Below are 23,370 nucleotides of genomic sequence, written 5' to 3'. Positions count from 1 at the left end.
CAAACGTGCATATCCAGACCTCTCTTTAACACTCATTATAAATGTATTTATGTAAGTAGGGAGGGCCCAGTGCTCACATGAAATGTTCAGGGGGTGAGAGTGAGAGAAATAGTTTAAAGAACCAATTTAAAAAATGGTTTTATATTGCATAAATAATTAATCGGGCCGCCATGCAAGGGGCTGGATGACGGGTCAGGCGGGAAAGCCCGTGGGTGGGGGGAGGGGCGGGGATCCCCGCATCGCTGTTAGAATGCTCAGTGACTGTGGGGGAGAGCGGATCCCACCCAGGTTAGGTCAGAGGAGCAGCGCCATGTGCTCCGGGCTCCCGGCTCTCCTGCTGCCCATCTGGCTCTCCTGGACCCTGGGGACGCGAGGCTCAGAGCCCCGCAGGTGAGGTAGGGGCTTCCCCCGGGCCACGCAGCCTCCCTCTGCTCCGTAGCTCGCAGTCCCGCGGGCAGAGGCGCTCCGCTGCACTCGTGGGCTCGGCCTGAGCCGCAGCTGGGCGGGGGTCGTAGCGAGGGGGTCGGGGAGGGGGCGGGGGGAAGCGGAGAGCGTTTCCTTCGCGGTCTCTGCCCACGTCGCCGTCGCCGATGATCCTCTCCTTCCTGGGTCGCAAGGAGCCCAGAGGAGCTGGCAGCGCCAGCCCTGCCCCGCGCCGCGCAGCCGCGGCTCCGGCTTGCTGTCCCCGGCCAGGCTTCGGGTCTCGCTCCGCAGCCGCCGAGGCAGGAGGCAGCGCTAAGGGCCCGGGCCCACCAGCCGCGGCAAGCGCGGGGGAGGGCCGGGTGCGCGGCACTGCGCGGCCGGCTCCGCGGGCTCGGCCTCCGGCTCGCCCTCTCTCCTCCCCCCTCCCCTAGCTCCCGCGCCCGCTGCTCCTCCTCTCCCCGCGCCCGCTCCTCCTCCTCCTCCCCTCCCCCTCCCCCTGCGCCCTCCTCCGCTCCGGGCCAGCGCGGCGGCGGCGGCAGCAGCAGGAGCAGCCCCGGCTGCGGGTCGCGACGGCGGCGGGGCGCCCCCTCCCCCGTGCCGGGGCGCGGCGGAGGGATGTGGGGCTTTGCGGGAGGAAGGCTTTTCGGCATCTTCTCGGCCCCAGTGCTGGTGGCGGTGGTGTGCTGCGCCCAGAGGTAGGGTCGCGGGTGGGTTGACGGGAAGCGGGCCGGGCGCCGGGCAGGGCGCGCGTGTGTGCGCGCTGGGCGCTGGCGGGCGAGCCGCCGCCTGACCCCGCTTTCTCTGGCCCCCGTCCCTCCCGCAGCGTGAACGATCCTGGGAACATGTCCTTTGTGAAGGAGACGGTGGACAAGCTGTTGAAAGGCTACGACATTCGCCTCAGACCCGACTTCGGGGGTAAGTAGGGTGTGCGCGGCCGCTGCGGGCAGCGCGACCCACCGCGCTGGCGGCCTGGGTGGAGGAGGGAGGCGGGGGCCGCTTCCGCCGAGCTGCGGCGGGGTGGGGAGGGGGGCACTTCGCCTGCGCCCCCTCCTCGGATAGCCCCCCATCCTCTGAGCCGCTGCAGCCGGTGCCCGAGCCAGGCTGATCACCGTGTCGTGCGCTTCCCGCAGGTCCCCCGGTCTGCGTGGGGATGAACATCGACATCGCCAGCATAGATATGGTTTCCGAAGTCAACATGGTGAGTGCCTGCCCTCCCCAGGGCTGTCCCCGAGCCCCTGCCCCGCTGTCTGGGCCCACAGGCGTCCACAGTACCGGGCCAGAGGCCTCCTCTGCTGGGCTGAGCTTCCCGGGCCCGCAGAGGGAGCGGCGCTCCCGGGCGCAGGTCTCCTGTTCAGGAGGCTCCCTCCGCCCGCCTGACTGCGCGGGGGTAGTCGTTGGCGTCAGAGCCGCGCGGAGGGCGCACCCTTCCCGCCATAGCAAGGGGTCCTGGGCTCACCCGAGGCTGGGCTTTCACCGCCGCCCTGTTGCTGCCAGCTCCTCCCGCCGTCGGTCCCCTGGTCCTGAGGCTGCCCCAGTGTCTTCTCGCCTCCTTAGCAACAGGCGCCGGGGAGCGGGGGAGGAGAGGAGAGTTGTGGGGGTGGCTCGTATTCTAGGTAAGAGCTGCTTAAGGGTTCCTTTGTTGTCTTTTGGAAAGAGGTGCTGGCCGCCGGAAAGCGCGGTGGGCGGTGGGTCTGTGTGTTCCTGGCTGTCTCGGGTCAGTTTCCTTGGTCTCAGTGGCTTTTCCGAGGGCAGGCTCGTGACAGTGAAACCCGGACCCCATCCACCAGGCTCTGTCAGAGGTGCTGACGGCCCGGGCGGCTCTGAGAACTGGAGGGCCTGGGCAGCTTACGGGCTTTCTCTGCCTGGAGAGTCGAAGGCGAGGGAACCAAGTGTCCCTTAGGGCTATGTTAACGGTGACGGGATTCAGTATTCTGACCTGTGGAAAGTGGAGGTCCGTGTCCCGAGGTGCGAAGTGGGTGTCACGGGCTTTTGCTCAGGATCCTTTAAGACAACAGGCAGTAAGGAGAAAAATGACCCCTTTCATTTGTTAATTGAGCGGAAATACCAGGGGATTTGGAAACAGGTTTAAGTTCCTGTTGAGTGACACTTTAGAAATTATAAGAATGAGAATTTGGAAGAAATCGTTTGGCAACTTTTTTTTCTAAAGTATAACACCGAGAATATAATGAGGCATGAGATAGATTCGATAGATTTCTCAAGTCTGGTGGACATCAGAGCCACATGGGCAAACTTGTTTTAAATGCATACTCCCAGGCTCTGATTCTGATCCAGTGGTGTGGAGTGGAATCTTGGGGTCTCTGCATTTAAAACTAGTGCTCCAGATTTTTTTAAAGCAGATGTTTTGAGAACAATATTTTGAGAAACATTGCAATAACATAGAAATGTGGTTGTTTACAAATAAACTAAAACCATGATTTTTAAATAGACTGTTTAACAAGATATATTTAAAAGTATATCCTAGTATGGATTTTGTAGAAAGAAATCTGACTACACGAAACTATATTTTTTATCAGTTTTTCACTCTTAACCTAAAGATTTTAAAATTATAATGTGTGATTTAAAAAAAAAAGTACCTTTCTTTCAATGTATATCACTAAGGACATTTATATACAAGTGTTAATACTAAATAAATAAATAAATAAAGTGTTAATAAAGCGTTAGCAAGAAACAGACTTTACATACATTACACTAAAAACATCACGTATATTTTACTTTTTGTAATTTTGTAAAAACAATTCTGTCAAAAATATGTTTTGTTTTATGACCTTAAGGAAACAAGTTAATATATTCAAGATTTACTCTGTAGTCTGTGATTTCCTTTATTGGCAACTGCACATTCTATAGAGAAGACAGTTTTGTACAGAAGTTAATCGAGTTACTTAGTGGATTTTTATGTCAAAAATTATATTGGATGTCAAATGATGGAGAGAATATACTGATGTGGCGCTTTAAGAACTCTGTATAGTACTAAAACAACCAGGGGAATGGGGAGAATGTCTTGTTGCAGATCATTGCACATTTTCTTTGAATTAATTTTTAAACTTAGTTATCCACTTGTTTAGACATCATGCTGATACTTAGTACCTTAAAAACTTCATAAGTAATTGCCTAATTCATGCACTATGAATTGAGGTGTCCCAATTTTCTCTGGACCCAACAAATCGAGGATACAAGCCGTTATATTGGATAATCTTTAAGTGCATATCCCAAAGACAGTAATTGTGCATAATGTAGCCATAGTATACTTGTATGCTTTTTTTTTGCATTCTCATGATGGAAATTTTTGTGGTTCTCTACACTAAGTTTATTATAAAGAAAAACTGGGGATTGATGAGATGGGAGATTGAAGGCCATTGGACAGATGTACTGACTGGCATCTGAAATATCTTCCACAAGTGGATTGGCAAAACCATTCGCTAGAAAAATCTGATTTCCCTTAACTCATGATCAGGATCATAGCTCATGATCACAGCTATGATATTTGATTTTTTTTAATTGAAGGAACTTCAAATATAGCAATGATTAAGTATCATTTTGGAGGTAACATTTTATAGGGAAAGAACAGAGAGTATGTGAGCATACGATTAAACCCATCACTCAATCATGTTGCTTAAAAACAATGAATTATATTTATGAGCTTCCTTAATCACCTTACTAGTTACACAAAACTAAGTGTTGTTAGCTTATGAAACTAAATAAGAAATGGTCTTGCTTTAAGGATGGTACAGCTAGTAGAGGAGATATGTCAAATAGTTGTAACAAAAGTAGGTGAGTCCCATTTAGAGGAACAAAAGAAAGGGGTATGGCCTAAGAGAGAGAGGGAAGGAAGAAGGGAGGGAAGGAGGCAGAAAGAGGGAGGGGGAGAGAGAAATATATTGAGATTACTTCTGACATGGAAAGCCTAATGAAAGAACTTAAGAAATGATATTTAAATTGGGTGGGTGAATAGTGGAGAATAGAATTGTGACTGGCATAGATAGAGGAGGATGTTCTGGGTTAGGGAAGAAATTGGCAAAACTACTGATGGATAGATCTGCAGGATAAGAGATTGTGAAGGAGAGACTCAAAATATGAAATTGGAAAAGTAGGACAAACCCCTGTTCACCTAGGCCCTTCTCTGCCTTGCCAAGGGTTTCAGATGTTAATTTTCAAAAATTAAGGAGCCTGTAAATGTTTTTAAGCAGGTGATTGACATGCTTTAAGATGTGGTTTAGGATGAATATTTTGGCCAAAATGTAATTTAGATAGAGGAGTGAGAATGATGAGTTAGAAGAGCAAAGTTCACTAGAAAATTCAGGGTAAATGATCATGGAAAGTTCTTCGAAATATTCTTCTCAAAATTTCATAGATATGCTTTTGAAAGCATATATTTAGTGAAATAAAATTCATTAATATCTGAAATAAAGATATGCAAAACATGTATATCTCAAGATGGGACAGATATGTGCTTGTCAGTGAGCATGTTGGGGGTGAATATAAAGAATATTCTTACTTTTCTCTTTAAACTATTATAAAGCACAGTCTTTATCTATTGATGTTGCATATAGATAATGCCTCCAAATAATGTCTCTGACCTCAAAGAATTAAATAAATAGATACATATGCATATACATGTATATGTCATTGTGCATTTTGTATTAACAATCTAAAAATGGATTTTAGTATTTTAATACTTAACATTATTTTGCCATAACATGTTTCACTGATAATGGAGATAGTCTGCATTTCCATTTTTCCTAATCTTCTAATTTTTCTTTTCATGTACTTTTTAAAAATTGATATAGTTAGTTTACAATGTTGTGTTAGTTTCTAGTGTACAGCAAAGTGACTCAGTTATACATATATATGTATACATGTATATACATACATACATATATATATTCTTTTTCAGATTCTTTTCCATTATAGGTTATTACAAGATATGGAGTATAGTTCCCTGTGCTATACAGTAGGTCCTTGTTGTTTACCTATTTTATATATAGTAATGTGTATATGATAATCCCAAACTCCTAATTTGCCACTTCTTACTTTTTAGTTAGCTGACTTGACAGAAGTCAAACAAAAAACCATTTTCTTTTACATAACTTCCCTGGTTCTCTAGCTCTTGTTTTAAAATTTCAGACAATCTTATAAAACTATGCATGGTTAAGTAATTATTGAGATTAAGTTTACATATTACTTTCTTTTTTTAAAAGTTTATTTATTTTTTATTTATTTATTTTTGGGTTTTTGTTGCTGTGTGCAGGCTTTCTCTAGTTGTGGCGGGTGGGAGCTACTCTTTGTTGTGGTGTGTAGGCTTCTCACTGCAGTGGTTTCTCTTGTTGCGGAGCACAGGCTCTAGGCGTGAGGGCTTCAGTAGTTGTGGTGCACGGGCTCAGTAGTTGTGGCTCGTAGGCTCTAGAGCACAGGCTCAGTAATTGTGGCGCACGGGTTGAGTTGCTCAGCTGCATGTGGGATCCTCCCGGAGGAGGCTCAAACCCGTGTCCCCTGCACTGGGATTAAGTGAGATTGTACTTATGGAAGAACACTGTCTACTGAAAACTTTCATATGCATGTGTTATAATTCTGGTGCTTAGCACTGGTCCAAGTGTGTGTTGAATAGATAGATGGTGGGATGAATAAGTGGATAAAAATTATTGAAAATATAGGAAATATAAGGAAATACTGAAAATATAAAACAACTAGGATATTTTAATTTAAAAATAGTACTTTTTACTGAGAGAGTGAAGCAGGTCTAGAACTCTTTAAAAAATCAATTAGTTAAAAAATAAAAACAGTATTTTAAAGTAGTCATGAGTTCTTTTTTAATTTGAATAATTAGAAGAAGCCACTGTTTGATTTGTTAATTCAGAAAGAAACTACACATACTTGATTTCTACTTAATTAACTATAAAGTACTGAGAATATAACGCTAGACTCAAACTCTAGTAATATAAATACTAATTTTCTATGATTTAACTTGTATTTTGTTATTATTCTGTACTTAATTCGTCTATTAAAATTAGCTCATCCTGGGACTTCCCTGGTGGTGCAGTGGTTAAGAATCCGCCTGCCAATGCAGGGGACATGGGTTTGAGCCCTTGTCCGGGAAGATCCCACATGCTGTGGAGCAACTAAGCCCATGCGCCACAACTACTGAGCCTGCACTCTAGAGCCCACGAGCCATAACTACTGAGCCTGTGTGCCACAACTACTGAAGCCCCTGTGCCTAGAGCCTGTGGTCCGCAACAAGAGAAGTCACTGCAATGAGAAGCCCGCGCACTGCAACGAAGAGTAGCCCCCCTCGCCGCAACTAGAGAAAAGCCCACGTGCAGCAACGAAGACCCAGTGCAGCCAAAAAAAAAAAAAAAAAAAAAAAGCTCATCCCAATGAAAATGTAACTACAGGATTATTTTTTCTGATTTAATGCATATAAATCATAAATTATTGTCTCTTTTTTTTTTAGTTGTGAGCTCCTTTTAGGTGACATATAATGTGTCTTTAGTTATTATGAGAAGTAGATTTGTCCCTTATGCTTGTTGTATTGTATTCCTTTGTCATTTGTTGTATTTTCCTCTTATAAAATCCACTTGTTTTCTAATGTCTCAGTGTAAAATAAGTATGGTACATAAGAACATGGTTTTAGCACATCTCAGCAAGCAGCTTTGCCACTGCATCACTGTAAAATGGGTGCAGTCTTACTCACGAACACAACACGTAAACATTTGCACTCATTTCGTCTTTCTCCTTTTCAGAAGAGTAAGAGGAGAGGGTTTCCTTGGATAGAGTGAGCTGGGATCACCTGGAGAATTCAGCTTTAGGCATTTTCGATCAAACTTATGTTAATCAACTCCCCTTCTTGTGCTGCAGAATCTAGGGTTGCTCTGCCCGTAGTGAATGCTGAAGGGGCACCCAGTGCCCAGTACCTGGCCAGGTCCTCAGGCAGAGGAGCTGAATCCCAGGAGTCCAGCTGTGTGCTGAAAAGAGCCTAATGGGATTGGGAGTTTCGGGTCCTGTTTCCAGGTTTATGGGAACTTCTAGCCTTAGGCAAGTCATTTAACATTCGGTAGTTCAGTCTCAGGCTTCCCAGATGCCCATGGCATCCCCACAAAATTGCCAAAGTAATGGCACAAAGGGCTTAGCTCTACACAGAAAATTGAGGTAAAGGCATCCACAAGATCACAGCCAAACAAACACGTTAGAGAACTGTCCTTTACTGATTTCTCTAGAGAGGCTCTGGCTGCATTCAGAGTTTGCATATGAATTGTTACTAGCATTTTTAAAAAAAATATTTATTTATTTATATGGTTGCGTCGGGTCTTAGTTGCACTTTTAGTTGCAGCACGTGGGACCTAGTTCCCTGACCAGGGATTGAACTCAGACCCCCTGCTTGGGAGCACGGAGTCTTAGCCACTGGACCACCAGGGAAGTCCCTGTTACTACCATTTTAAAGGTTAGAAATGTGCTAATGCTCTTATTACCAAGTAAGCTGGGGGATGACTCAGCAGAAAGGAAAAAGTGTTTCTCTGACCCAGTTGGATTTGGAAAACTGCTTACAAAGAAGGCACTCCATGGGTAAGGTACAATGAGCATGTTGGCATTTGGTTACAGGTTGCTGCATTTAGGAGGTAAGGTTGTTTATTGAGGACATTACTTTTCCCTGGCAGTGTGTTTCGTGCCTAAGTTATGATCAAACATCAATGCTGGGGCACTGATAAGAAAGCATATTATGAACTTCAGAGGTGGATGAAAATAACCCTTACATAATATGTTCTTTATGAAGGGAGGTTTGTGTTTAATATTAGAAGGAATGGTATGGGGAGCAAAGAGAATGCTTTTTGTCTTTCCCCTCAGGGAAGTTGTAAAGCTTACATTGCTGCATCTCTTAAAAGATGGATCTTACACACATTTCCTTGTTGTGAGCAACCTCCTCCTAGAGCCTGTGCCAGGCTGAGGGATCCTATGTTGTACTGCACATAGAAGTAAGTATTTTGTTTGAATTAATGGCATAAATCTGCTTATTTACATATTAAAAACTTTATGATTCTTACCAGTAAGGCAGTATGAATTCAACATTTGATTTTGTACAATCTGTTATCTGTAATAGCTCTCCTTTTCTTCCATTCATAGCAGAACCCTTCTTTCTCCTATGGGTTCTGTATCATATCATATGTACTGTCATTGTGCTTTGAAGCCTACTGAATGTTTGTTTTAAATAAATGAAGCCTATTGACCATTTGGAATCTTTAAAATTTTCTTATAATACATGTTGAGGTGTAACTTAGGGAGATGACATCTAACAACACTTTTATGTCATTATGCAGTTGATGAAATACTTCAGGTATTTTGTCATATTTGATCATCAAACATGATGAGCTTAGTGAAGTATATCTTATAGGTAGGTGTTACTCTCATCTCCATTGTTCAGGTGAGAAAATAGCCTCAGGAATAGCACTGACTTACTACAAAGGCAAAGCTGGGACTTGGTCCTATTTCTTTGTTCTTTCTACCTCATTATGCTACAGAGCAATAAAAAAATGCTCTGTTAGGCCCTCATGAGATTTTACCTTTTTCTATGACCTTCATTGCCATCTAAAGTGGATCTTCCAATTTACTTTTCCATGAACTCTTAGTCTTCCCTTATAACACTATCAAAGTGTTAAATATGATTCTGGTGTGCTAGTTTGCTTAGAGGCTTTCTTCTCCATTTTTCTCCCCCTTAAGACTGTGTGCTCCATCAGGCAGATCTGTGTCTAAGAACAGATAGTGCCTGACACATGATAGGTATCATTCTTCATTCATATATTTTCTTTCAACCAATACCTAATATACACTAGTGTCTGTATATATATATATATATATATATATATAGCATCTATTAGATTTTGGTTGAAAGAAAATATATGAATGAAGAATGCATGAATAAATATGTAAGTGCATGAATAAATAGGCAGGTAGCTTTCCAATGAAATATTTTTATAACCCAGAATTTGGGCCAAGAAGAACCTTTTATAGGCTAAATGTGATGTATATAGTTTTTACTTTAGGGGACTTAATTTGATCAGAATTTGTATAATTGTACACAGTATAATACTGTCAAGTGTCAAGTGTTGTCAAGTGACAGCTTGTCAAGCTGTCAGGTGTTCTATAGCGGTTACCCCCTTCACTGGACAGCTTTTACACTGATTTCAAAGCAGAAAAGAGGGAAGTATTGCAGCGGTTCTGTGATGTACAGCCTGTGTAAGGGTTAGTGTGTATATTTCAAACACCAGTCACTAGTGCCTTTGTACACTCAAAGTTTTGTGTCTAATTGGAAGTATATGTGGTTCGAACTTTTCTATATGATAGGGAAGTTTTGGTGGTTCTTCTTATATTGGGATTCATTGGGCTCTGCATTCCCTTTCTGATGGCCGCTCAGCAGTGCAGTGGACCTGCATTGGTTTTCATTCGTTTGCTAGCTTTCCAGCACAGTTTACTTCTGGGCCATTTATGCCAGCCATTAAGAAGATTCTCTAGCTGCAAAATTGGGAAGACTAGGACTAAAATAGGTTTCATCTCTTGGCACTTTGCTCAGTCCTGTCAATTCAAGACGGAGAGCTAGCCTCCGATCTCTGTGGTGGGGGATGTATTGATAGAATTCTCTTATTTCCTTGGTTACCTGGAGACTGCATTAAGAAATAGAAGCTATTTGTAAGCATTAATGCTTGTATCCCTTTTTACATTTTTCCATTGAACTTAAGTATCACACAGAAGCGTTAATATAATTAACAAAAACCTTAGCATGCATGGAACTAACGTTTCAGATGAATAGGAATAAGATTAAGATATGAGAATGTCCTAGTTCTTTAAAAACTCTAATTTGTGTTTGTCCATTCAATCTGATAGAGGCTATGGATTCTAATGATTACAGCATCATCATATTTTACCTCAGTTCTACAATGAAAGAATTCCTTTTATGTAAAATATCTGCTAAATCCTCATGCTATGATTCATGACATGAAATACATTTGTTTTATTTTGAATTGACTTAAAAGGATAACAAAATTTACTGGTTTAAAGCTATATAACTCTGTTTGATACATATGTATAAAATGTTTGTTACTTAATTCAACATCACATCACTCTTTTAAAATTTAATTTTTTGAATTAGACTTTACAATTGATAACTTTAATGAGTAGAGGGAACAATTTTTCTGGGTCACCCATCATTACAAGTTGTTTGTGTGTGTGAATCTACGAATCCATGCAAACCAAAAATTGTTTTAAAAGAAACAACAATTTGAGTAATTCATTGTGATATCATTGATTTTTTTCCAATCCTGATGACTCTAAAAATCCATCTGAGAGATACATCCATATATCAGGTTGAAAGACTAAACTGGTCACCAAGCTTAGTGCCTGTCGTGTAGAATATGCTTGGTAAATACTTGTTAAATGCATTTGTGTAGCACATGACCCTTGTGGTAAAGCTGTACGTTGTGTTTGTTTTATCGGAGAGATTCCCTTATTTGTATGTTTGTCAAGCACATAAAATTAACCGTAGCTTTACACAGGAGGATTCCTGTGAACTTGTCACAGAAAAGACATCTGAATTATGGAAAACAGTGCCATTCCTATGGTATAGACTGGTGGTTCGAAAGGTATAGACCAAGAAGCCTTCTGTGGTGTTAGATTGATTGCAGGTGTTGACACAGATAAGTGCCCTCCAAGCAAAATTTCTCATCATTGGTGTAGTCTGTGCTTTGCCTTTCCAAAGCAGTGTACATACTAGAAAGAGGCTGGGAATAACTGAGTGTACGAGGAGCAGGATTGATTGTGCTGTATTCCTTTTTATGCTGTTAAACATTCTGTGGATAATTCATTGGTGTGAGGCTATATTTGATTGTGACATTGAATGAGTTTTCATTTCTGAATTTTTCCTTTGGCCCTGAGCACCAAATTCCCTGTGAGAATGTAATTTCTTATGGTATGGGCTAAAATAATGGTTGCTTAAGAGAACGCTGTTATGTAGAGTGTACATGTGTGCCCGATAATCAGTGTTTCTGCTCAAATAATATTGGAAATTATGTTAGAGATGTAAAATAGGTTTCTTTACTGTAGGAACTGTCAAGTCCTTTAATATGCTAATGATTTTTGTAAATCTTCAATGAGAGGGGTGAAGAATTCAATATTTAAAATATATGTTTGGGGATTTTTTTCTTTGTGAGGGGATGGTGGACCTTATTAACACTTATTCATGAAGTTTTCTGTAGAACACAGTTTAGGAAATGTGGGTCTAACCCATTGAATTAGAATGAGCTTTAATATGGCCAGTCCCCAGGAATGATAACTGAGAAAATTACTGCATTAACAAAGCCTCTTCTGGTGACCATGTCCAAACAGCACAGAAGATACAATTTTGACAAAAAATGTATCATTGCATAAGGGAATGGGTAATATTTTCTGGAAATGAAGATTAAGCATTTCATAATTAGATTGATAAAAAACACAAAGATTTTCTTCTATAATAATACACTCTGTTACACTGAAGGTAGATCTATGTTTCAAGCCTTCTTGTTTTCTTGTAAATATTACGAGTAAATGATTTAGAAGCAGAGAGAGTTGTGTTGAGCAAGAGAGGATGCAAAAAAGGCTTTTGGGACAACAATAGTAGGTTAATTTTGAGAACACAGTATGTCTCTTTGAGGCTGTTGGGCTTGACCAGTGCTTTCTTAGAAGGCTGGAGATTCCTTCTTGGGGCAGGAAGAACAGGCAGTGCTGTGATTCTGCATTCCATTAGGGAGGGTTGACATGTATCTTTGAATATATTACATTGCATAAACAGATATTTATTATAATCTACAATACATATTATGTATAGTGAAATTATATAGTATACTGTATATTATATAATTTATGTTATTCATATTTATATGTAAAATAAGATTCTCTTTAAAAATAAGATTCTCTTTGGTTGAAAGGTTCTGGTGATAAACATTTTAACATCCCCTGGAGTAAGACATCTCTAAAATTCCCTGTATGACTAATTCTCTATAGTTCTATGAAGAGTCTATACATGTTCATGAATAGTCAGTGACAATAGCCCAGAGGGCAGATACATCTTCTGGACTGTTCCAGAACCACAGGAATATTATAAGAGGACAGTATTGCTCAGTCAGCACTGGGGAGGCCCCACTGGGGATCTGGGCTTGACTGGTAATAATGGGTGAGGAAACCAAAGTAGATCCAGAAATGTAAAGAGATGCAAAAGTGTTAATTGATTATAAGGATAATAGGTTTTGTTTGTTTGTTTGTTTCTGGCATTTAGAAGCATAGGGAGCTGGTTTAAAAAAGGAGGGCTCTTGTTTTGGAAATATTATATATCTATAGATTTTTTTCCCCTAAGTCGTGCTTTATTTATCATTACACTCTATTGCCCCAAAGCTTGTGTTTATGATTGAAAAGCTAGTCTCAAAGCTTGAGCAAACTCTTTGGAATTTTAATTATCTAGGTAATTTCCTCAGTACTCCAGGGTATTTTACCTTTAGAGACCACAGGTGGTCTAACTCTCAAGATTGCCCTTGGCAGTGGAAAAGAGTTGGTTGTCTGACCTCTCAGATTCCAGAAGGGTTTGTGTTAATTTTGGCAAGTCATTCAGACTCAGTGGTCCTCGATCTGTTCATTTTTTTTTAACAAGTATATTAAAATTGATTCTTTAAGTTTCCTTCTAGCTCTGATTTCTGTGGTTTCTTAGAGTCTGTGAACAGTTAAAAACATAAGGGACCTTCTGTTTGCATTACAGAGCGCTGCTTCTTATCATTTGATACTGTGTGTAGTTTAATTGGGTATCCTAGTGGTGGTCATCTGGCAGCTTGCAGCCTTATAGTCAAAGCATGGCCCATTTTCCCCAAGTTATCTGTGCTGTGCGCTGCAAGCCTGGGACATGTCATACATAAACAGTGGGATTTACAGTCTGTACCCATGCTCATTAATTTTTGTGTTTCAAACATGGTGATGTTTAGTTTTTGGTTTGAATTCAGAGTCACTAATTTATGAGTGAAAACTAGCGGGCTGTTAAAATGCTTCTGTTTCATCCAAACCATGACCTTTCCATTATCGTCTAAGAAAAATAACTCAATTTGGAAATGTCAGTTAATGCTACTGGGTACCAAATTGTCCATATTCAGATTTTTCAAAAATTCTACATGAATGTAATTCATGCAACAGTTTTGAGTCTTCTGTGGTATTTCTGTGACATAATTTTAATATTGCTTGAGTTCATAGTCGGAAAGGAAGAGGGTGTGGGCTGAGTCAGAGTTACCTGTACTTACCTCAGTCAGTTTGGGATGATTAGCCAGCATTTCGTGAAGATAACTGTAAACTTAGACCTCAAAGGTAGTTGCATATTGTGGCCTCTCTACAAAAAATAAAGTTTTTACCATGTTCTACCTCTTTCTTGATTCCTTACCTCATTTAAAGCAGAATTATTATACATAAAGTCCAAGCAAGAAAACCTGTGTAGATATAGGGATAAAGATTTGGGCTTGCCTGAACTAGAGATTGCAAAATGAGATATGTAAAATTGTTTAATTTTATTCTGAAAGAGGAAAAATGTGGATATGCAAATTATTATATAACTAGGAAATTACCTGTTTAGAATTATGCAGATCAAAATGTATAGTGTGACTCAAACTTGGATGTGACTCAAACTTGGATGTAATCAATGACCAAAAAAATGTTAATAATTTTCAAAGTGTTTACTTCATATTTATTTACTGTAGGTGAAATCCTGCTAATAAAGGATTGTAGTATCTGGTTAGGAGAAATTGTAGCACAGTAAAGACAGTAAATAACTGATTTCCTAACTTAGCACTTAGAAATAATTTATCTACCGTGGTAGCCCCACGCATAGATGTTCCTCAAAGTTTTTTTTTTTTTCCTTTCTTTCTCTCCCAGAGCAAGAGGGGTATGGCAGCTAGTCTGGACTAGCAAAGTTCAGACATTAAAAGGGGAGACACTTTGTTCCAAGTGTCATTGAATTAGTGCACCTTGGGTAGCACTAACTCTGAGGACCAGTGGGGGTACAGGTCCTGGGCATCAGCTGGTTTACTGAGATTAAGGTGAAAAGGTCAAGTAAGGGGGATAGATGTCCTTCCTAGTCTCTCGGCTGCCTATCTGAATGATATCTCCCCTGATGAGATAAGAAATGGGGGTCTTACCTGCCAGTTTTTCTCTCCATTTATCTTTCTGGGATTTTGAATGAAAAATTTCGGTACCCCAAGCATCAAATTGGCTCAGTAATTTCTCTCCTTTTATCATACCTTTCAGTTTCTAAAACCATTAAGGAAAAGCCTCTTTTTTTTTCTCCAACATACTTCAGAAGAAAACAGAATAAATTTGTTAAACAAAGGCTGACAGGAAAGCAAGCATCTATTAATTGACATCCAATTTCCTGATATGCCAACCTTTGCCCAAGACTGTACTTGCTTATGCAATAATGTGCAAACAGAAAATCAGAATTTACTCATGCTATAGTATTAATAGAAACTGTCAGTTACCCAGGAGAAGGACTCACACATCAGTTTCACATGTTACTGAACGATTGGATTGGCCAAAAAAGTTCGTTCGGGTTTCCATAACATCTTACGTTGTTAGATGTTACGGAAAAACCCGAACGAACTTTTTGGCCAACCCAATATTTTCTGTCAGGTAAGTGTGAGTGTTTCTAGATCACACTTCTGTAGAGATTTTTTGGTGTGACTGTCTACATTGTAATAGAAATGGTGAGACCAATAATCATGACAAAACCCTGAAAAAGGAAACATCGTAGAATTCTATCACGCTGACAGTAGAGCCTGTTGCGATGGTAGAAAAGGGGAGTGTAAGGGGCCTATTTTGTGAATATTTATGGCAGAACAGTACTTTCGTTGCTTCAGAGTGAAGTGCTATATCTAATTTACACTTATTCTGATAGGTTAGTCCAAAATAAGCTGTATGTATAGATTTTTAAAGTTCCAGGCTTATCAAAGCACCTTGCATTAGTAAGTCAACTCTGGAACTAGTCGGGGAGAGGCAATGCAATGAATTTTTCCTTTTTTAATTCTCAAAATAACTAGTATCACTTAATAATTCCTCTTGTGTTATCTTTCATGGCTTTTTGGTTCACCTGCTCTGCGCTGATGAGCATATTCTTGTGCTGTCTCCTTCACTCTAAATACTTCAGATTTAAGAGGTGACTTAACTAGTGTATAACTGCTCTCATACGCCAAAGAAACACTCAGCATCATAGATCCAAATGATAATAGTTTGGGCTTTTCCACGTGTCTCCAGTTTAGCACATCTTTTCACATGTTGCCTCTGACACTTCAGACTTGAAACTCTGGCAGGCACTCAGCGCCACATGAAGTTGTGCAGAAACTCAGGAGGAGAGGGTGCTTGCCTGGAGCTCAGGAGTGAGTCACTCAATAATCATCAACCTGTGCAGACGTGGGAGGACAGTGACAGTGAAGGTGGGGATGAGGAAAGAGGAGATGCTGAGAGTGTTCTGAAAAGCAGTTTGGAGGAAAGTGAATAGGACTAGATGGCATGGAAAAGACATAAGGGAGCTATGGGTGGGATTGAAATAGCAAAACATGGTAAAAGTGTTACAGGAAACTGGATTTTTGATTCTTTAAATACTTGAGATACTGGGACATTTGGTCATGTTTAATTAAAAAGTAGATATATGCCAGTTTGTACTGTGCAAAAGAAAAATTAAGTTGTTTACTTTTGCTCTTCTTACATTTTCCTTTGAAAAATTGGAATCACTGGGGGTGTTTGAGTCCTTGAATTGGAGCCCATCATCCTCCTGGGGGGCAGCTGCCTAAGGTACAGAGTCACTAAGAGGGTTTACAATCTGCTCAGAACCTGTGCTGAACCCCCAGGTGTTTTCAGAGCTGCAGGCCTTACCGGATACTTTGATGCATGTTCTTTTCAGGTGTGATGGGAGGAAGGCAGAAATTCTCCCTTATCCAGCTGTAAATGATCAGAACACCCATGGATTTTTATACATAACACAGGTGACTTTATGTTTGCATTCCATGTTCTTTAACATTGGGTCAGGTGCAGGAGTGTTCTCTGACTTTATATTGTGAAAATAAGGCCCACGAGGCTGGAGATGTCAGTATGACTGCCTGTTGAGAACTTAGGTACTCACTGTACCTTTACTGCTTTCACAAAATAGTGTCCACTGTTTTCCAAAATTAAAAAAAAAAAATTAGTTGCCCACTAAGAAAATTTAGAACAGATAGAAAAATACATTTGGATGTATTTCTTTTTTTTCATGCACATATGATATGTATGTACTATTTTTTACACACTGTATGCATAAGTTATTATCATGCTTTTCCATGTAACTTTATGTTATAGACACTTCCATGCTACTGAACATATTTTACTGATATTTTATTTTATTTTATTTTTGGCGGTACACGGGCCTGTCACTGTTGTGGCCTTTCCCGTTGCGGAGCACAGGCTCCGGACGCACAGGCTTAGCGGCCATGGCTCACGGGCTCAGCCGCTCCGCGGCATGTGGGATCTTCCCAGACCGGGGCATGAACCCGCATCCCCTGCATCGGCAGGCGGACTCTTAACCACTGTACCACCAGGGAAGCCCTTTACTGATATTTTAAAAACTGTATGGTATTTCCTTGCATGGCTGAATAATAAATATACTTAATATTTTCCTATTGAATATTTAGGCTACTTGCTAGACTAAATAGTATTTTGATGAATATCCTTGTGCATATTTTCCTTGAGAAACATTTCATTAAGTAGGATTACTAAGTCAAATAGTATGAATATTTTTAAGGTGTTTGAGACACATAACTGAGTAGCTTTCAAGAAAGGATCTGCTGGTTTGGGGTCCCACTGATTTGCCTAAAAAATGTTTTATAGCTAATATTCTAGAATAAGTGTATCTTTTGGTAAATGGAAAGAGAATAATAGCTCACAAAATAGAGTTAAACCCCAAAACTATTCTTAACTTTAACATGACTCCAACACAATGTCATCTAACAAGAAAAATATACAACTAATTTGGCTTTATATTAAAGTTGACTTTACCTTAATTTTATATTTAGTATTCTGATATATATGTAAGGAACAGCACAAGTTCAGGTCACTGTTTTGAATGAAATAGAATAAATTCTAATTCCCCAAATAACTTTTACATTTGAATACTAGAATTTTCTCAGAAATCATGCCTAAGAAATTGGAAAAAAAATTATTGTTAGGGGTTTTGAGGTCACAGTTGACCATTTTTACCTGGAAGCCCACATTATCAGATTTTACCAAGACATTTAAAATTCAACATAGCCCTATATTTAATCTCAATAACTGGGCAGAGCCTTGATCCTTTGGGTGTTAGAGTATGTGGGGCCCCTGGCAAGTGTGGGGAAGTTGAGGGGCCTCGTGTGGGCGGGGCTGGCATGGCGTGGGCAGGGCCTCGTGTGTGCAGAGTGCAGTGAGTCTGATACGAAGGGCGCATCTGATTAATCTGAGGTTTTGCTCAATGAAGTATTAACTTTACCTACATGGGTAACATTTTTAGGGGACTATTTTCCATAGTTAATGAGGAAAAAATCAGATAAAATTTAATCTGATCCAAAGTTTGCTCTACTGATGCAGAGAAAAAAACTTAAGTGATCATTAACATTTAATTGGAAGAGAATTTAAATCCAAATTATATTTGGATTTTTCCACATGGATTATGAGATGAATGGGTAACCATTTTTCCTCACTGCGCTGATTTGAATCCTGCCATCATGCCCAGAAATAGCATCTCAGTGAAAGTCATTCAGGAACAGCCCCATATTTATAAAAATTTTCACCTACCCCTGAGCTTTATTTTTTTTTAATCTTCTTTTTACATGAAGGTCACACATTTGACCAAAGGAGCCATCTGCTTTTGAGAAGACTCTTTTCACTGTCCACTTGTCTTTCTTTCCCATTCTTCTGCCCTGTCAGCAATTTTAGTTTTATTCGTCCTTAAGCACTGGTTCTACCTCTCATCCTAGACACCAAAGAAATCTATTTCAAGTTTCTCTAGCCCTTTAACATCATGGTTGTGTTTAGCTCTTGCCCAGCCTTCAAAACGATGTTGGTCAAAGTGTCACAAGCCTGTCCACTAGCAGAAATGTCTCTGACCACAAGAAGTCTCCCAGTAATTTTATTATTTAATGTTCATTGTCTTCTCTATGCAGAGCTTTCTCTCCCCTTAAGCCCTCCATTCTCACTTGCCATCTTTCCTTGCTGTTGAACTCAAATTTTGTTTCCCTCAGAAGATTACAGTGTGGGCTTGCAGGATGCAGGGGCCCTTCCCCTGTGTCTTTCTCAGAGGAAGATGTTTCTCCTCCCATCAGAAATTATTCTTTTTTTTTTTTTTTTTTTGCGGTACGCAGGCCTCTCACTGCTGTGGCCTCTCCCGTTGCGGAGCACAGGTTCGGGATGCGCAGGCTCAGCGGCCGTGGCTCACAGGCCCAGCCGCTCCGTGGCATGTGGGATCTTCCCGGACCAGGGCACGAACTCGTGTCCCCTGCATCGGCAGGCGGACTCTCAACCACTGCGCCACCAGGGAAGCCCCAGCAATTATTCTTGCTCTCTGTGCTGTGCATTTTGGCTTTTCCTGTGCCCACATTCGCTGTCTCCTTTGCAACATATCTCCCTCTTCATTAGGCTCTTTCCTGTAGTCTTCCTATGGGAAAAAGAGAGTATCTGTATATAAAAGAGACACTCCAAGCCCTTCCCTTGACTGTGCTGCCCCTAACTGTTGAATTCTCTTTTACAGCCATTTTCCTCAACCATATGTTTCTGGACACTGTTTCTGGCATGAGTATCAACCTGTAGCCCTTGCCTGTATCCTCGCTGGTGGGTGCTGGGGGCTGTGTGTGTAAATGTGGTGATCAGGGATTACTCTCCTGCATATCAAATCTTGGTCAGCTAGGCCTCGTGAATTGTGATTTTCCACCTTGTCATTGAATCCTGAAGATAATTTTCATCTCTTTCCTCTTTCTCTAGTATCTAATTATTCATCAAGTCTTGCACAGTAATTTTGATAATGTATTGAAGACTCCTTTTTTTCCATGGCCCTAGTTTGGAGCCCTCAAATGCAGGGATCTATGATCTGTCTTAAGTCTGTTATTATCCTATGTTCTGGTTCCATTTGTGCAGTATGACCACTCGGTTCTTCCTGTTCTTTCCAGGATGGGAGCCCCTAATGGCTCCAGAGTGCCTGCTGGGTGTGGTAGAATGGGGTGACTAGAGTTAATGTCCACCGTGGCTGGGATGCCAAGATTAAGAGCCAGCTCCAGGATCTGGGGGAAAGTTCCTGTGGGCTGTGTCAATGGACATCTTCTCAGCCTCAAGGGAAGAGATAGGAGCTGTTTTGAGGTTCTCAGTACATATCAGAGCCTTTGCCATTTGGTTAGTACAAGGGGCAGGATTTAGGGTTCTTCCTGAGAAAGTGCAAGAACAAAAGAAGTGATGGCCCTGGATGACTGTGTTGAGTATGGACTTGACACCGGGGCCTCACAGAGTTGAAGAGCAAAGCTCTTACCTTGATAAGCCCGATTAACCCTATGTTTACTCAACTTCAGTTTATTCTAATCCATAGCACAGTGTTAACATATTGGTCTCAAATTGTTTCACTTGTAGATTTCCTCCCTTTGCCATGTTATGTATCCCTTTACTTCCATATATTCCATACTATCAGCCATAAATAGATGTTTTAAAACTGAGTTTTTTTATACTCCAATAAAGAGCTATTAAAAAAAAAAGTGAGTATTGATAGTGATTGTATTCTGATTGTGGAGATGGCCAGAGGCAGACAAGGGCCTGTTCTCTCCAAGGATACCAACACCATAAAGAATGCTGTGGGGCAAACATGGAACCATTAAAAACACTCATTACAGAGAGCACACAATGAGTGGGAGGGAGTGATTGTGAAATCGTGAGTCAGCAGGACACAGTCCATGGACTCTTCTCCCCCTTAAATCATAACTTTTACCCTGGGTAACTACACGGTTAAAAAGGAGAATCTCAGAAATAAGAGATGGAAAGAAAGAGTGGGTGTTAGAAAGAGGTTCTTGGTCTGCTAGCTAAGTAACACTATGTTGTTGAATTTAAAAAAATATTTCAAAGCATGCTTTTTTATACAGAAAATTGTGTTTCTTAGGAGGAGCACGGGTGCTGTCTTGGCTAAAAGTCCACATTTAATGAGTACACTCTTCTTGCCAAATACCAATTAGAAATCAGGTTACATAGCCTATCAGTCAATTAGGGATGGAGTTAAGGCTTTCTCAGTGTGGTGTAAAAACACAGTTTTTATTTCTAAAAAAGTAAAAATCTGAAATTAGCTAGAAAAGGAACAAATTTGACAGTTTAAAATCTAGAGAAGTGGTGGTGAGATTAGTGCTCTAGCCAAATTTCATTTACTGGGATGCTGAATCAACAGCAGAACAGACTCTCAAGAAGTAATGAATTCGATATATCAGTGACTGTTTTTTCAGGGAACTTGGATAATATTGGGATATGATGAAAATTAGGAGCCAAACATCAAATTCCAAATTAGGAGGAGGAGGTGGAGAGGTGGTTAGTTTAACATCCTTTATTTCATGACCTTCTATGTCTAGAGAGCTCTTTTACACTGAAGGGAATCTCATCACTGCTCTATTATTACTGTTGGGCCTTGTTCCAGGAGTTGGAAACCATAGACTTCGGAACAGTGCGCCTTTCCATCTGCAATTGTTCTGGACACATTCCGGTGCATTTCTAGTTTGAATTTCTACATTGTTGCCAGTGTTGTCAGTTGATATTTAAAAGGTTATTGTATTTTAAATATTTGATTAACATGAATTGTAAACTATGGTTTGTTAAGGAAAGAAAGGAAGGAATCCCATGAATTCTGGATAACTTTATCATCAAACACTTTTTTTTTTGAATTTGCTAGAATGAATACAAATCCTCAGATTTTGGAGAACTCTTACAAAATGCATTGTATAACTTTCAACATTAGTAGTTCATGAATTTTCCATAATCTAGAAAGATTTTGAAGAACTAGAGATTTCACTAGAGATGCTAATTACATTTTATAAAACATAATTTTTGCGGAAAAAAAGAGCAAAATGCTTCATTGTTATGAGTAGAACTTAAGAAAAAAGTTGATCTATCATAATGAAATCTGAAAATAAACAAGCTTTGGAAAACATTTGTAATTCATAATATTTCTGAGCTTCAGTATATTCTTAGCAAAAATATAGGTTGTCACATCTCTGGCAGTTTTCTCCCATTCACGAGGTAAGCATTTCATGAAATTCTATTTCTTCAACTTAATAGAGTCGTTTTACTATAAAACAGCTCCTTATGTTAACTTTTCTCTTCATAATCAACAATAGCTTACTTAAATCTAATGTAAATTCCATATTTTAGTTAATCTTGAATTCACTTGTCTCTGTGTGTTCAGCCTGCCTCTTATTATTTAACTGGGATGCTGCAAAGATAGGCACCATGTCAGCTGGTTCCTTCACTTGGTAGAAAGCAAAGCAATTTTTAAAGGTATAGTTTATATTTTTCTTAAGAAAATAAATTCATATTCCCATTTTGTCATGTAGTTTCCCAGTCTGTGTTGGCAGTACCTTATTGTTCTCTGAGCAGTTTCATTTAGAAAGAATTTAAAGGGCAGTATCTAGGCAGTGAATGGGGTCTAAGCCTTAGTGTTCTACTACTGCTAACTGAGGGCTTGGATTGAATGAATAATCTACATCCATAGATGATTATTTTTTTAATAAATTTCTTTCTTTATTTCTTTATTTTTGGCTGCGTTGGGTCTTCGTTGCTGTGCATGGGCTTTCTGTAGTTGTGCCGAGTGGGGGCTACTCTTCGTTGTGGTGCATGGGCTTCTCATTGCGGTGTCTTCTCTTGTTGCAGAGCACAAGCTCTAGGTGTGCAGCCTTCAGTAGTTATGGCATGTGGGCTCAGTAGTGGTGGCACGCGGGCTTTAGAGCGCAGGCTCAGTAGTTGTGGTGCATGGGCTTAGTTGCTCTGCAGCATGTGGGATCTTCCTGGACCAGGGCTCAAACCTGCGTCCCCTACATTGGCAGGTGGATTCTTAACTACTGTGCCACCAGGGAAGCCCCATCCATAGATTATTGAAAACCTCATGTTAGTAAGTAGTTTCAAGTTCTTTCACTGGACCTCTTCCAGAGTTGCTAATGAGTAGCAAATGGACTGATTTTGAATTCTAGCTCCTTCTATTTCCTTGCCTTCTTTCTGGTAGAGGTGCTATTAAGCAAAAATGCAACTAAAAGGTGTGAAGACAGAAGGGAAGAATTAAATGAAACTGTTTTTTAAAAAACCTCTAAACAGATTTCTAATTCCAGCCAAGATGGAGTAGCCTCATTCCTCCTAGTCTTCCCTCTTGAAACTGAAAAACCGGATCATAATACAAAAACAGAAAGATTCTGAAGGTTGAAAGAAGAAGGTTGATTGCCTGTGGACCTCAGGACATGGGCAGTGACTTGGTATTGAGTTCCCTAGGTCTTCTTTTTGCCTTTCATAGGTTCCAGAGAGTATACTGGAAAGCCTACTGCCTAGAACTGCCAACAACAGAGAAAAGAAACTCCAAAAAAGCTTCTTAGCCAAGTGATCAGGAGAAGGATGGCGTAACAGAAACAGAAACTTTTTGATAATACCTATCCTATTTCAGCCAAACACCAATCAAAAAAGGACATACCTCCCTCCCCATGATTTCAGCAGGGTCAAACAGGGAGCTAATCATCTACCTGCTACCCAGTAAAACAGGATAAAGAAGAACTGAACATCACCTCAGTCAATAGGATCTGATTGACATTTAAGGAACACTTTGCCCAACAACAGCAGAATACACATTCAAGTGCCCACAGAGCTTTCCCCAGTATAAATCATGTTCTGAGT

At 40.6% G+C, this 23,370-nt stretch overlaps 1 protein-coding gene across 2 annotated transcripts in view; it reads left to right on the top strand.

The window, feature by feature from the left end:
* Positions 1-250: 250 nt before the first annotated feature.
* GABRB3 (gamma-aminobutyric acid type A receptor subunit beta3) overlaps positions 251-23,370 on the top strand; it is a gene marked incomplete at both ends in the record, with an annotated part of 235,096 nt that continues 211,976 nt past the window's right edge. The window contains 3 exons of one of the 2 annotated variants that reach the window (XM_079700340.1): positions 251-390; positions 1,247-1,338; positions 1,554-1,621. In XM_079700340.1, the coding sequence (XP_079556466.1) occupies positions 251-390; positions 1,247-1,338; positions 1,554-1,621 (300 nt within the window). Of the gene's footprint in view, positions 391-1,038; positions 1,119-1,246; positions 1,339-1,553; positions 1,622-23,370 lie in introns of those variants that run through there. The other variant, XM_079700341.1, reaches the window with a different exon arrangement.

This window comes from Hyperoodon ampullatus, assembly GCF_949752795.1.
Source record: "Hyperoodon ampullatus genome assembly, chromosome: 3".
In the NCBI taxonomy this organism is placed as follows: domain Eukaryota; kingdom Metazoa; phylum Chordata; class Mammalia; order Artiodactyla; family Ziphiidae; genus Hyperoodon; species Hyperoodon ampullatus.
The sequence above is the reverse complement of the archived record's forward strand: the minus strand, read 5'-3'. Positions and strand labels throughout refer to the sequence as shown.